Consider the following 15,904-nt stretch of genomic DNA (forward strand, 5'->3'; position numbering starts at 1 on the left):
TTGTGAATCACACTGAGATGCTGCAATGCAATGAGGCACGATAAAAATGCAAATTATTTCTTTTCAAGAAGTAATTTGTGAAGCTCTGCCTTCAAAATTATTGACCTGGAAAATCATTGTGAAAGCCTGTAGCTAATTGGCACGTGAGAATGTATACCAATACTTTGTCTGAGGTGTATGAAAAGCACTGTGCCTTCAAATTCGATGTGAGATGTTCTAACATGTCAATTAAATGTCCCCGTCCAGTTTCAGAGGCAGTGCTTGGTTAGCTATTTGAGAAAGTCAGTGACTAGTGAAAGCAGCAAAAGCCCAAAATAATCTAGCAGTTTCTCAAGCAGCAATAATAGGCTCTGCTCTCATTTGCACCATTATTAATAATAATAATTATAATAATAATCATCCTTGCATTTGATATGGTGCCTTATTGCGTCATTAAGACATCTGAAAGCGTTTCACAGAATATATTGTAAAGTGAATTGAATGCATTTTGTGGGCGAAATTCAATTACTGGACTTTTGAGGATGGGGATCGATTGAAAGACTTGATTTGCCCTCGATACGTAGTGCAGCCAATATTACCTGCCTCTCTCGTTTTTGCCCTCTTCCCTCTCCACCCCACGATTTGTTTTATTTCATAGCAATCTAAAGGCAGTTCATTGACCTTGTCATTGCAAATCCATCAAAGTTCTGTTCATGTTAATCTTGATGGATCTGAGAGTAAACTAGTGCCGGTGTTTGAGTTGGAGGTTTCCTGTCAGGAAGGAAACTGCGATGTAAGAGACTGCAGATTAAGTGCTCATGATAGGGGATTTCCAGTGTACTTTGCATATATCATTTCGCTGCTAAATGGCTAGAATATGAACTGCTCCTTACGAACTAAATTTTTATCAAAGGGTAGGCTATTCACAAGGAGCCAAATTTAAATTAACTAATCACCTGGCTCCCAATGGATGGACTTCAAGGCCCTCACCCTCAACTCTAATGCCCTTCATGCTCCAGCATCTCCAAATATCTCTGACCTTCTATCTACCCACTGCCCTGCTCAACCACTCCACTTGGCTATCGCTCTGCTGCATGTCACCAAAAAACCTTTGGTCACTATGCCCCTAACCTCTGGAACTCGCTCTCTCTACCCCTTTGCCTCCACCCCTTTAGATCTGTCTTTAAATCACGTCTTAAAACCTACCGAAGATGCATTTGGTGCATCTAATAGAAACTGTACAACTTGTTTGATGTATACTCCGGTTTAGCTTGCTGCTTCATGTCGATTGAAACACTCAGGGAAGAAAAATTGCCACTGACACAAGCTGATGTGATGCATACACTTTACCACAGTTTCAATTACTATTTGGATTTCCAATTCTATTTGGACAGGAGGTCTTTGAGATGTCCTTGAATGTACTTATTGGGCAGCCTGGCTGCTGATGGCCCACTGACCCATAAATATGCTCCGACTCCAGAAATATTTTCAAGAAATTGCAAAACTCCCGTGGGCACAGCATAAGAATTAATGAAAAAAANTCTTGATGTATTTTCTTTCCTCTCTTTAGCCGCTCTGATTGTTAGCTTTATAGTGGATGTGATTGGCTGGGAAGTCAATAACAATTAACTTTACCCACTCTCCCCACGGGGAAACTACACAGCCTGATTTGCTGCCTCCCTTAGAATCTTTGGCAGAACTTACCGACGAAAGTCTTGAGAAAGCGTAACGGGTGTGGAAGGGTCAAGTTACTACTCAAGGCCAGACTGTGCTGGTGCACCAACACTCTGCCCAACTCTGTGAGCTTGTCCGGCTACAGAGGTAATGTCTAACATGTGACGATTTCTAATAGGATTCCTTAGTTAAGATCTCTGATTATCTTTTAAAAAAAGGAAACTTCTTAAATAATTCTTGTTGGAAATCTCAGAGTGAAAAGTGCATCACTGTAGTTTGTGTTGGCTTTCCCAGTGCTCGGCGGGATCCAGGTTTCCTTTGGAAAGTTCAGAGCAGACTGTTCCAGGAACTGCATCTAAATCAAAACCTCCCTTAAAGAATGATATTCTTTTTAGAATTTTATAACAACAACTCGCATTATATAGTACCCTTCACACAGGATCACATCTCGGAGGGCTGCACAGTGGCAGTGTTGGACACTGAGCAAGGGAGAAGGAAGAGGAGGAGGTGACCATAGATGTTGTTGAAGCGGTAGGTTTTAATATGGGATTTAAAGATAAATAAAGGGGGGGAGGCAAGGCAGAGTCATTGAGGCAAAGAGTTTCAGAGGTTAGGGGCATAATGACTGAAGACAGGGCCACCAATGGTTTTAAAGCCATTTAAATTGTGTTTGTTTTAATTGCCAAGAATTGTCCTTTTCCTCTGCTCTTCGTGATGCTGCAATCCCACTGTGAAAAACTGTTATCCTTATGTTTATAAGCAGTGCCATGATAAGAGGATAAAAGCTGGCTAGAGAAAAGGCTGCTCACTTCTTAAGGAACATGTCATTTCCACTGGTTACCTTCAGACATGTTGGCAAAAATATGAATCCTGGTGGAGACTGGTCTCCAGTGCTGGAGGGAGAGGGGAAGGGGGCCTGAAATGCCTAATTCCTGCAGGTTGCTGGAGACTTTGACAGATACGCTGTCTAAAGCCTCGGGTGGCAGCCTGCTGCCTTTTCAGTTTCAATCAGTGCCTTGCGGTGGTTTTGCTGAGTGAAATATGCAAGAGTTGTGCAGGGAAAGGACAAAAACAACATAAAGGCAGAACTGAAAGGCACACACTGTATAATGCGATTTCCTTTTATAAGCAAGCAGATAACAAAAATAATTTGACACAACTAGCAACCAGCTAATGTTACCCACCAAGGGCTGTTGTTCAATGGTGTAACTTGATCTGTTCGGCATGTGGTTCTGTTATGTGACATTAGCATGTTGCTGCCGACTGTCCTCTGTAGTATTTGGGAAATTTTCTCTCTCTCCCCTCCGGTTTGTGTTCAGAAGATCACAAGATTGGATTGATGAAGAAGGCCCTTCGGCCCATCCAATCTCATCCCTCCAGAACACCCACCCTTCCAGTCCCCCATCACGACATGGAGCTGCTTTTTAAATGAGTCCAGTGTCCTGCACTCTACCACATTTCATCGCAACCTGTTCCAGGCATTGATCATCCTCTGCATATATAAAAGAAACTCACTGGTATCTGTCCTGAAATTGCCCTTTACAACTCTAAACCTACATCCTCGTGTTCTACTATCAAGATACATCCAAAAGTAATGATATGGATTTACCAGCGGTGGGATGAGAGCTGAACTCTTTCAAACCCTTTGGAGGTCAATAGTGATCTATTTATTTGTTTATCTACCCCCCTTCTGTCTGTCTCTCTCTTGCACACACAAACAATCTTAAGATTGTATTGCCTTCTAGCTTCCTCTGATGTTTTAAAAATAAAGTCTAATCGTTACAGTGAATCTAATGAATATCTTGTTGCTGCCCTCACAATGAGTAAGAAGCAAGAACCCACAGCAACGGAGATCAGCAACCCGGGGCTGCAGAAAAGGCCTGCGAGCCACGAGGGTACGATCTGCCCTCTCGATCAGAAAAAGAACATGAGTGTGGACAACAGACCTGAAGGAACCTCCAATGAATGAGAAGAGGAATGAGATATTTTAAAACTAAATTGTTACATAAATTTGGACCAATTTATTCTGAAGATGACATTAAACCAGGAAGTGAGAATAACCTTGGAGAGTCAAAGTTAAAGCAATACTAAAACTGACATGAGGAGCATCAATTATTGTTACCTTGCTCTCCCCCCAGGGCAACCTACGGTTATGTTGTGCCCAGAGGCAAACTTAGTTACAGAAAAGTAAATATTGCATCTGTAAAGTGTGTGGATTTGAGGCTGGGATCTGTGACCAGGGTCTATGAATAATTTAGATATTGGGAGGGGCAGTTGTAAGCTCACAAAGCCTCTTTCACAGAGTGCTGATCACAGTTAGTGAAAGTGAGCTGAGCTACCCTTAGATTTCTCTCCAGTAAGAGGTATAAACAGGATGGCTCCATTTAGTCTCAGGTCAGCTGCACTCTGTTAATATTATTGAACGAAACACAGCTCAGTAACATGATTCAGTCAGAGGAGACGGAAGAGACAACAGACTGCAAGAAAGGGACATCTGAGAGCTACAGCTAGCATGTCTCAACCACTTCTATCTGCCTGTTGAACACATCCAATCTGCCTGCATCCAGTGATTTATTGCTCACCTCCTCCCTCAGTGTTTCACTTGGTGCCATTTTTTTCTCTACATTTTCCGTCTCCAGCGCGACATTTGTTTTGTTAAACGCATCTTTCCTTTTTATACTTCTTGATGGGGTTCAATTTCCTGACTCCTTTTATTAAGCTATCTGCATCTCCTCCGTTCACTCTTCCTCTTGTGTCAGAGCAGAGAAGCAACAACAACTTGCATTTACATAAACTCCCGTTGCGTGTAGTGTCTCACATGAGGGCAGTATGGCTACTCACATGTACAAGAAGTGTTCTTCCCCTGTGTTATGGATGCTCCTGTTACACATTCCATAGTGAACATTGTATTCCTGCTTCCACACTTGTGCTTATCTGTCCCAATCGAGTGCCTGATGTTCTGTATAACAGGGATCACAACAGTAACTCAGTGACACCAACTCCACTTGTGTCTTGATAACTGCAAAAAAAGATAATATGTTGATGATTTTCTGCTGAGTTAACGCTCACAAAATCCCATCAATGACCTACTAGGTAAAAGCAACACCCCTCACAACCATCAGCTAAACAGACCATGAGCATTATGACTTTGAAGTTGACCCAGTAGATAACAGCAAACCTAAATGGTGGCCGTAAGCTCTTCTTTATCTTGCTAGGTCGCACTTCCTGATGCAGTTAGCTTCGGTTATCGTCGACCATTTTATCGTGGGAGGGGCTTTCCTACAGTCAAGGGAGGGAGGAAGCATAGTGAAACAACCCACCTTGGTTGCTCCTGTATCCCGCATAGAAACAGGCTATAAAGAGGCCCTGGCAGTGGTTCGGAAATGGGAGGAAGCCTGAAAAATGTAATGAACCCACATTCTTTAAAACTGGATGACAGTTTTACATATTCAAAGCATTTTTAAATGACTTCAGGAACAATGTATTTAAATAAAAGAAGCTCCATGCGTTTGTCACAGGGTTGGACGTCACTAATATATTCACCAGAAATGGGACTTTGATCTTAAATCATTCCTGCACACAGGACTGAATGTAAGACTGTAGCAGAACAGTGGTGATGGTGTAACATCGATTAGCTAAATGGAAACCTGGCCTCAAAGGGACAATGCAATTGATAGATACAGAAATATTGCAGCAAAGAAGAAAGTTATTTGATCCATCCAGCCTACAGTGATGATAACATCTTCATCTGGAGCAATACTTTAGTTCTGTGCTCTCCCCTTGTACTCTTTTATGCTGTTTCCCTTCAAATACTTCAGTAAATGTTCTTTTAAATATCGCTTCAATAACTACTCGCGGTAAAGCACTCCATATTCCATAGACCCTTTCATTTTTATTTTATGTTGTCTTTCTTGGTATTTTTTCTCCCTGGTGTTTTGATCTCCCCACATCAGGTACCACCTGCAACTAAGAGGCCAGGCATGGAGAACCTGTCCTCCATCAGAACCACTCTAAAACAGGCCACCAGATGGCATTTGATAGGGCTGTGGAGAGGACATTTCTGACAGTACTCCTTGCTCGCCTCAGGGATCTTTCTTGGCTTCAATAAGCAGAATAGCAAGGAACCAGTGTGGAGCAAGGAACCAGTGTGGAGCAACTTAGAAACACCCTACCAATACAAAGTGCAGTGCATTTGTACTGCAGCCAATTGTGTCACCTCACTTCCCACATTCATCTGGATGTAAAATTTGAAAATCAAAATGAATAATTGGCCTGGATGGTGTGGCATGCAGGAGAGTTCTGGCTGATAGAATGAAAGTCTCCTCTTTCTGTTAGCTGCTAAAGTTCGATGTGAAGTGCGTGGACAGCCTTGAGCCTGTTTCCAGAGGATGCAAACCCACAGCACAAACTGGTTGTCTTTCAAGACAAAACAACACTTGATTGCCTTCAGGCTCAGAAAGTGCAGTGTGGGAAATGGAAGCCTCCTTATTGATGGCAGAAGGTATGCTGTCTGACATTGGTTTTGAGCAACAACAACAACAACAAGATTACATTTGTATAGCGCCTTTCACATCGGGAGGATGTCCCAAGCGCTGGACAGTGTACAGCATTTCAGATCTGAGCTGGGATCAGGGGGGAGAAGGGAGGGGAGGGGAAGGGGGGTGACCAATGGCATGGTCGAAAAAGAGGGTTTTGAGGCGGGACTTGAAGGAAGCTAAGGAGGGGGCGAGGCGGAGTGATTGGGGGATGGAGTTCCAGAGGTTGGGGAAGAGCGGCTGAAGGCTCTACCGCCAATGGTGGGGCGGGTGGGTCGTGGGACGTGGAGCAGGCCGGAGCCGGCTGAGCAGGGGAGCGGGCGGGTTGGTAGGGAGTTAGTAGGTCACAGAGGTAGGGTGGGGCAAGACCATTGAGGTCTTTGTAGGTGAGGACCAGGATTTTGAATTGGATCCTCTGAAGGATAGGGAGCCAATGGAGTTGGGTGAGAATAGGGGAGATGGGGTCACGGAGTTTGGTGCGGGAGAGGACACGGGCTGCAGAGTTCTGGATTATCTGCAGCCTGTGGAGGGAGGAGTTGGGAAGGCCGACAAGGGTGTTTGCATAGTCGAACCTGGAGGTGATGAAGGCATGAACAAGAGTTTCAGAGGCCTGAGGGGTGAGGTAATCGAGGAGTCGGGCGATGTTACGGAGGTGAGGGAAGGCAGAGCGGGCCATGGCTTGGATGTGGGGAGGAAAAGACAGTTGAGGGTCGAACAAGACACCTAGGTTACTGATTGGCTTGGTGAGATGTAGTGTGCAACCATGGAGGTTGATGCTGCCAGAGCCTGAGGTGCAGAGGCGCCGGCGCGAGTCAATCAGGAGGGCCTCAGTCTTGCTCACATTCAACTGTAGAAAGTTTGCCCTTATCCAGGACTTGATGTCCGACAGGCAGTCTGTCAGGACAGCAGTGGTTCTGGAGTTGAGGATGGAGGCAGAAAGATAGAGTTGGGTTTCATCGGCATACATATGGAAGTTGACCCCATGTCTGTGGATAATTGCTATTATTGAGCAATATTGTTGAGGCAGAGAAGTGGGAACAAGTGGTCCATTATTCCCAGAGAAGGCAGGTATCACCTCATGCACAAGAATTCATGACAAAATAAATATTTTTTCGAAACAAAAAAGGTAAACATCCAATTTAAAATCTGCAATGCTGGTGAAATTGAATATTTATCCAATATAAGTTGGAGGGAATTGCTAGATATTCCATCAGCCAATGGTAAAGTTATTTCCTGCCTGATGGAAGCAAATTTCGCTCGATCTGTCAGTGTGAACAGAATAGCACAGTCTTCTGGATCGTTCGTGGTTCTCATACGCTTTGTATTTATCACTTTATCGTGTTATACTCTAGAGAGTGATACTAATGCAAAATCCTACAACAAACTGATAACTTTAAGGTCTGTAAATGGCTCAATGGAAAATATGTTGTTCTCACCTGACAAAAATTTCCAGCTTCGGATAATCATCAACACCCTCCCCCGTTTAGATGTTCTTTTGTAACAGAGAAACCATCTAAATCACCTCTCCATACCACAGCATTCGCCAACATATCACTGTCTCCCTCTCTAACGGAGAAATCATCAACTAACGCAACAATTTTTATGTACAGCTCGCTCTCTAACAGAATAACCTGTAAAACAATTGTAATTTATTCAGTTAGAATAAATAAAATCTGGAGTGCATACTTATGGATGGAAATATAGACAGGCACAGATACGGAAGGTTAGGTAGATAGGTTGAGACTTACAGAGATACAGAATAACTTTTTTCAGCGAGCTGGCACACGCTAAATGGACCAAATAGCCTTGATTTGTAACATTATTATTCTCCTCCACATACATATAGTTAGGTATGGTACATCTAAATAAACTGCCAGATCTGTACAAATAGACAGATAAACTGATTGATTTGCAGATTGATTTGCAGATAGACATAGGGCCATGAAACTGCCTGACAGATGGATAGATTCTGGTTAATAAGATATTAAAAGTGAGCAGAGATTTATGATCAAAATCTGAATCTGTAAACACTGGTTTTAGACATCTATGACAGCAATTATGAAATGTCATGGCAAGGAAATAGATGGAGCTCAGCCATACTATCACTGTGCCATTGAGCTTAGTGTGGAAACTGCTGCCTCACAGATGCAGACTTGGCATTGATTTAAAGGTATTAATCCTAAAGTGTGCTATGCACCCAAACACACAGATACAGCTTTATGTATGTATGCCTGCAAATATAGAGAATGAGTATAGCCTAGTGCAAATATATACAACACTGGTTGATAATGCACATTACATAGAAGCATGAAGACACAGAATCAACTTCAATATCTATCAAACTGAAAATATCATGTCAATCTCAGGCATGCCGAAATTGTTAGGAAGCAATCAAAAAAGTATAGATGCCCAATAGGAGACGGTCTGATTCATAGGATTGAATCTATTGACAGAGGACTGGGATGTGTTATAAACTACCTAGGAAATTTGTGACATAACAAGAAAAAGCGTTGCCCCTGGATCATTACAGTTTCTTCCCGCAGTTTGACCCTTTGCATCTCAACATAAGATTTTAAGACACTTACATGTTACCTTGATCTCTCAATCATTGTAATATGTCAGCCGGCATTTCCTCCCATTTGCTATTCCTGCTCTGTAAGGTGCTGGATGTGATGTGACGAGCCCTCTAGCACATACCTCACTTGATCCGTGGTGGTGGGACTGTCAGTGTTTGTGTAATTCGTACTGCTGTGTTATACATAGTAACTTGAGATCTGCTGCCTGCTCCACTTACTGCCTATCAGCTGACAAAACTCAAGACCTCACAGATGAGTCGTCTACTTGCTAGAGTTTCAGCAGCAGAATGAGAGAGAATATGAAAGTATTGTGACATTTTTAAAGAGACAATGCTCCTTTGAGTTAACTGTTATGTAGGGATGACCTTGAATTAGTTTGTGTATCCAAGCTATTTTTTTTTATTTTATGGTTACTTTTATTTATATATCTAATAGTTTAGTGAAGGTGAGTTCCGTGTTTTGTTCTACCATGCAAACAAACCTTGGACACTGGTATTTGCAAGCAGGAGAAAGATTGGCAGGATCTTCACTTCAGAACCAGAGGTAGATACTATCAGTTTCAGCCTCAGGTACAGACAGATAGCACAGAAAGAGAAAAGACCAATTGGTTGTTCACTGCATCCACTCCATGAACGGTGTCAATTGTATCCTATCACTCATTCCATCCAAATTATTCTACCTTGCCTCTGGGACAATCAAATGAAACCCCAGAACTTGTTTCTAAGCTTACATCCTACATTATTCATTCTTGCTGGGTTAATTTCCATGGCATTTCCAACGTTCATGATTATTGTATTCCACATTATGTTTGCACTTGGTCATCTATCTGCACCTACCCATATAACCTTTATAACCAGACATTCATTCAGCTTTTATATATATATACACATATATATATATTCACACACAATGAAAACAATGCCCATTGAATTCAATGACATTGCTTTCAAGGTGAATTGAGTTCTGGCTTTGAATTAATATTTTTTCCTAATTCAATAAAGAGACCTGAATGCTTTCAGATCTCCGTACCAGAGCTTGGATGGTATAAAGTTGTCAAAAAAAATTTGGACCTTGAATTGATTCATCCAGTTCCCTGCTCAGAGCTCTTTCAATGCATTTCCAGAAACCACTGCCCTCTGAAGAAAGTTGACAGCTGCTTTCATAATTCAGAAGTACATTAAAATACCTTCCAAGGTCAGAAGAATTAAATGAGAAAAAATTTCATCTTTTATGCTCAGTGGAAATAACAGAATCTCAATTTTTGTCTCCAAAACGTATTATTTCCTAATCAAATTAGGAATGGCCTACTCAATACTGCTTCATTGCAATACAATTCAGTTTGAATCTTTGTTACGACAACTGAGGCATAAAAATATTTGTAGAAAAAATGTAGTCCACAGGGGTTTTGCACCGATACTGATGCCTTCTGTGCACAGCTTCAGATTGTCCATCTGCGTGGCCTTCTATGAACGGAAAGCACACAAACAGATGGAGATTGCGTAAGGAATCCACTATGGGACACAGAAGAGGTACTAACAGGAACAGTAGCCTAGAGAGGAAATGCAACAGGGAATAATGAGGAAAGAGTGCAGAACTTTGGGACACAGATCTATGAGACATTTTGGCACAAAATGAAGAGATTTATTTGTAATAATTGGGGTATGATAGGACACAATGTACAGCATGGTGAAAACAAGGAATACATGAATACACAATGGGAACAGTGGGATTTTAGAGGATACACAAAGGAGACCAATGGTTCAGAGTTTATTACAGAATGAGGAAAGGACACAGGAAGAAAGAACTTGTATTAAATCACATCAAAACATGTCAAAGAACTTCACAAGTAATTACTGTCAAGTGTAGTGACTATTTCTAAGCAAACAGCTTACAGCTATTTGTGACACCAAGTTACTATTAAACCATGAGCTGAATGACAAATTTATCTAAATTGTTGGCCAGGACACTGCTGGATCCTTCATTATTCTATAAAATGTGGGTGTTTATTCGTGCTTCAATGCATGTAAATATTCAAACTCTGAAGGCTTCTTGAACAACAATTTACTTGGTGCCCTTCGTGCAGGGTAGTGTCTCAGAGCACTGAACAATGGCAGAGTTTGATGCTGCCCCAGGGAGAAAGACACGTCATGGGAGGCTTCAGCATTGGAATACCATGAATAATACTTTTTATTTTAACTGTCTGATGTGCAATATTTGTAAATTTCTAGGTTACAACAAGCTGTTTACGTAATCAAGGAATTAACCATAAGAGGTTATGTCACCAAAGCATCAACATCAAGTTATAGCCTTTTATTCACTATCTAGTACACTTATTATAATTTTATTTAATTTTTAAATATATAGCGTATTTTTATCTGAGTAAAATGAAAGTTACAAAAATTGTTAGAGCAATATTGATTCACAGTAAAGCAACATAACTCGGCTCCTGAGACCAGAATGAGGTCAAACATATGCCCAAACACTCAGGACATTTCATTCTGCATTTATAATGAAATGCCCAATGTTAGGACCTCAGTGTGCTTTATAACTATAATGCTATAATGCAGTATGCTTTATAACTGCCATTCACGTACCACCTGCAGGGTAGGGAAGATAAAACAACAGCTATAATTCTGATTCCTGAGGCCCAAACTTTCTCATGATCTAAGTCCTATTTTTGAAGCTGGTTTTCAAAGAACTGCAGAAAAACAGCCTCCAAATTAAGAGTGAATTAACGAATTATCCAAAATTCTGGACAGTCTTAAGTTTTAACATTGTGACCAGAAAGAACTTTCAGCTTTGGGCTACTGTCCATTGAAATGTGCTAGAAAGTGAACGTATGTATGCGCACTTTGGGTGAGGACAGGTTTTGGCTTGTGATAAAACAATAATAGATAAACCTTGTATTTGATTCAATACCTTTTACACTGGGAAGATGTCTCAAAGGTTTTACTGTGAAGTGTAGCGACTGTGTATTCTATAACACGGCAGCCAATTTGTGCACAACAAAGTCCCACAAATAGCCATACAGTGACTGATTTTTGGTCAACAACACCAGGAGAAACTCCCTTGGAATCTTTCATGTCCACCTAACCAGGCATGGTCAAATAGTCTGCTAACACTCGCCAACACTAAAAATCTACTGGTGCTCCTGTATGATGCAACGGTTCTCATTCCTTGATGTACATGCAAATTTTATTAATGCTTTCGTACCAAGTGTGAGTTCCTATTTCAAAGGTGACCCAATCAAGTCAGATTCACACACAGACGTTAACCCCAAAGCCTGGAACGTCTAATCGGAGTCTGCTTGCACTAGTGGACCTCTGATTCGACAAGTTCTCTCCAAAGTGCTTACTCCTTTTCTTGTTTAGAATACTATAGAAACTCGAGGATACATTCGATAGAAACAACAGCTCTTTATTACAACCTAGCAATCCTAGGATACCTTGCATATAAGGAACACAACAATGGAAGACATGCAACAATGGGATCAAACATAGCTATCGCACATAACTATAACTGGCAGCACAATACTACATTAGTAAATATATATTAAACCAACCCTGACTGTACAGTAGTCCTGTACACGTCAGTAGGTACCGGATGATGACCATTAGTTAGCGACCATGAGGAGCGCCGAGCATTGCTTTATGTAGGTGTGTAGCTCCGCGCACCTTATGATGTGAATGCAAGGGATTTTTCCAGCACTAGCGCACACATGTTATTTTACTCTGCGGGCTGCTTGTTAGCAGGACTCCCCCTTTACCTTAAATAATATTATATGGTTATATATACATATTATTTACACATCACAAAAGACTGAAGAATAGGGTAACCATGACAATGAATCAATACCCAAAGGTGAGTCATCACTTTCAGGAAACCGAGAAAGGGAGACAACTGAGGGAGTGAAAACAATGTGTAGCCTCTTGTGACAATTGCTGAGCTTCTGAATCATGTTTTGACCGAAGATCCACTTAGCTCATGGGTCAGGCAGAGGTGAACGGTGGAGATGTGGAAGAATAAGTGTCGAAGTTCAGGGTACCCAGAGTAAAAAGATACTTTTGAGAACAGAAATCCAGGGACCTGTAGATTGTGGCTTCATAGTTCAGACTGATGTGACTAGTCTACCCTTTGGCTCATGGTCATGGGGAAGAGGATTTACACCATTTTGTGAAGCAGCGTATCTCTGCCAAATATTGTGTGCAGTGGGTTCAGTGAATTTGCTCGTGTGTTGACATTTTGCTTCACACACATTGTTCAGATTGTGTGAATGACGCTCTCTTTGTTACATAACCACCTGGTGACAATCCATCACCCCCAATGCTCTTCTGCTGACATTAGTCAACAAGGCAAAGTACTTGAGCTCTCTCACTGTCACTATTTAACAAAAACTCATTTTAGCTCAAACTTGGAACCACAACCAATTTTTTGACTCTTTCTGTCTTTAAAGAAGTTTGCCCTGTCACAACTCCAACATCTATTACAGCAACAGCATTCAAACCCTCTCCAGTGTGGTAGTGCTAGCCCCTGTAAGCAGGCATTGCCAACTCAGCGGTGGTTACACATGCTTCCCAGAAGAGCCCATTTCAGCTGCACCGGGCATTCAGGAAAGTTCACGTTTCACCAGACTCTCAACAGAAATTTGAGCTCCATCCAAGCAATTATTTCAATTTCGAATATTCGTGCTGGGACAATACCCTTAAGTGCTTTTTTCTTTCGCAAGAGAGAGAAAAAGGGAGGCGACTGAGGGATCCTTTCAGTGCTCAGAGATGCTATCATGCATAATAGGCACTGTCTTAAAGCAAGTTGTTGTTGTTGTTGCAGCTGTTGTTAAGTTAACAGATGTCATCATTGTATGCTTAGTGATACCATCACGTACACTTCTACATCAATGATGGCATCACGTACAAGTTACTGCCTGTAATCAAGATGACAATGTTCCTTTAAACACACAAACTGATGTAACTGTCACTGTGTGTCCACCGCACAGGAAAACCACAATAACATCCTGGGTTACCCCAGAATGGCAATGCCGTCCTGGTAAGCCAAGTGCCATTCCAAAGTAGCTTGAGGGCTCTATGGCAGTTCAGGGGAGCAAAGTTGTCTTGCTGACCATCCTACATGTTCTAAACCTCATCGCAGAGATTCTGTGGATATCCTGATAAAGAGTGTTGTTCCAGGAGTGGCTAAGTATGTGGGTCAACAGCAGAATTAAATCTTATTTCAGGTCCTGTTTGTATCAGTCACTCTATGGTTACCACATGTCTCTTCAACTCTCAATTTTCAAAGATGACAATTAAGTGGCATGAGTGCTGAGTAACTAACTAAGAAGCTAATTTAATGAGTGATTGCCGCTTAACAACAACAACTTGCATTTAATATAGCGCCCTCCACGCAGGATAGCGTCTCAGAGTGCTTAACAGTGGTGGTCACTGACTCTGAGTCGGGAGAGGGGAGGTGGCCGTAAGCACGGTCAAAGAGAGAAGTTTTCAGGCGGGACTTGAAAGGGGGGAGAGAGGGGGCAAGGCGGAGGGAGTGAGGGAGAGTGTTCCAGAGTTTCAGGGTGTAGTGGCTGAAAGCACGACCTCCGATGGTGGGATGGAGGATGCGAGGGACGGGCAGCAGGCTGGTGCCAGTCGAGCAGAGGCGCCGGGTGGTGGACTGGGGAGTGAGGAGGTCGGAGAGGTAGGGAGGTGCCAGGGAGTGAATGGATTTGAACACGAATAAGGAAAATAAAATAAGGGATGTTTGGCATGACTATCTAGTCTCGTATTATTCCAGCCAGTTACATTGATAAAAAATGGAATAGTAATAATCCTTGCATTATGAAACTAAAACGGTCTTAGATTAAATTTACTGTGAGTGAAAAGCAATCTTGTTACAATGCTTCTGTTCTTATCAGAAGGATGAACTAATTTAGGACCTAGCGCAACATTTCTTTCGAAGTAAAAGCAGAATAATATGGAGAGTTGCCCTGTTTGCAATGTGACTGGTGTGAGAATGAGATTCCTGATACAATGTGTGATGAAAAAGAATCAGGACAACAAGCCTTGAGGGTCTTATCACTTACGTAGAATTTGATTGAAATATGTGGTGCAGTTAAACCGGACTTGAGGAGATGTCCCTGCTGTTAGTGTCCATCAAATCCCATTCAAGGAGAGGTGGGTCCAGTCAGAAAGATTGTATAAACTTCACTTGAAAGACCAGGCAAGATGCACTGTTGGAATGTTCTTGGTGCATATCTGCCTATCAGAGTTTGAGAAAAGTTGGCAGCAGCCAAAATTCATTCCACTTAAATCTGCATTGAGGTACCTTATGCCATCTTATCTTTGCATAAAAAATCCTCTGGGATCCATATTTTGAAGTAGGAGCTAAATAGATTAAGATACTGTGGCAATGGTTGTGTTTCTCAGAATGTGCACCTGATGATTCTTCAACTCTTTCTGAAGAATGCTATAACTAAAGATGAATTGTTTGTTTTTAAATTTGAAAAGAATAATTGGGGTGTAAATCCTCCCTTCTTGAATATTTGAGAAGAATATTTATTCTCTCAAATGCTAAAGTTCTTCAATCATTTTAACCTTATTGTTGAGATCCAAATGTTCTGCACATCAAATTCATCGTGTTGACAGAATAAGCCACTGCTCCTGCTTGAATCGCGATAATTTGTTTTTGCTGCAGCCTTTGTGACTCAAAGCTACGAGACCTCCACAACGCAACATGTGTATAATCCCCCACAAAAGAAAATTATTGGATATTTCACTGAATCTCTGGACTTGCAGTAGGGAAGGTGTCACTGAGTAATGTGATCTTGTGTACACAGACACAGCCAGAGCCAGCCAATACATTGCTTGTCTGCTCTTGCTTTGCAATACTAACTTTAAGGGGGAGGGGGAAGATTATCAAACAGCAGGAACCAGCAGCGAAAACATCTGCATTATAGCTGGCGCTGGCACAGGATCACGACTTACATCCATACACTGGAGAAACAACTGTTGCTCACAAAGGGATGTCTGCTTTTAGGATCATCACAAATTTATTTCTCTCAAGGACTGATCCAAGTGTCTGGAAAACACATCATAAAAAAAGACTGGCAGTCAAGTCACTTCCCAAAACTTTATAACTTCAGTCCTTTCT

At 41.7% G+C, this 15,904-nt stretch overlaps 2 protein-coding genes across 2 annotated transcripts in view; one reads left to right on the plus strand and one right to left on the minus strand.

Annotated features, from left to right (window-relative positions):
• Positions 1-15,904, plus strand: part of cacna2d4a (calcium channel, voltage-dependent, alpha 2/delta subunit 4a) — a 181,639-nt gene that overhangs the window by 91,243 nt on the left and 74,492 nt on the right. The window lies entirely within an intron of this gene.
• lrtm2a (leucine-rich repeats and transmembrane domains 2a) overlaps positions 1-15,904 on the minus strand; it is a 31,402-nt gene that overhangs the window by 7,504 nt on the left and 7,994 nt on the right. The window contains exon 2 of the mRNA XM_007898492.1: positions 4,495-4,672. Coding sequence (XP_007896683.1) covers positions 4,495-4,558 — 64 coding nt within the window. The 5' untranslated portion in view covers positions 4,559-4,672. The remainder of the gene's footprint in view (positions 1-4,494; positions 4,673-15,904) is intronic.

The sequence above is a fragment of the Callorhinchus milii genome, unplaced genomic scaffold, assembly GCF_018977255.1.
Source record: "Callorhinchus milii isolate IMCB2004 unplaced genomic scaffold, IMCB_Cmil_1.0 Scaffold5, whole genome shotgun sequence".
Classification (NCBI taxonomy): Eukaryota; Metazoa; Chordata; class Chondrichthyes; order Chimaeriformes; family Callorhinchidae; genus Callorhinchus; species Callorhinchus milii.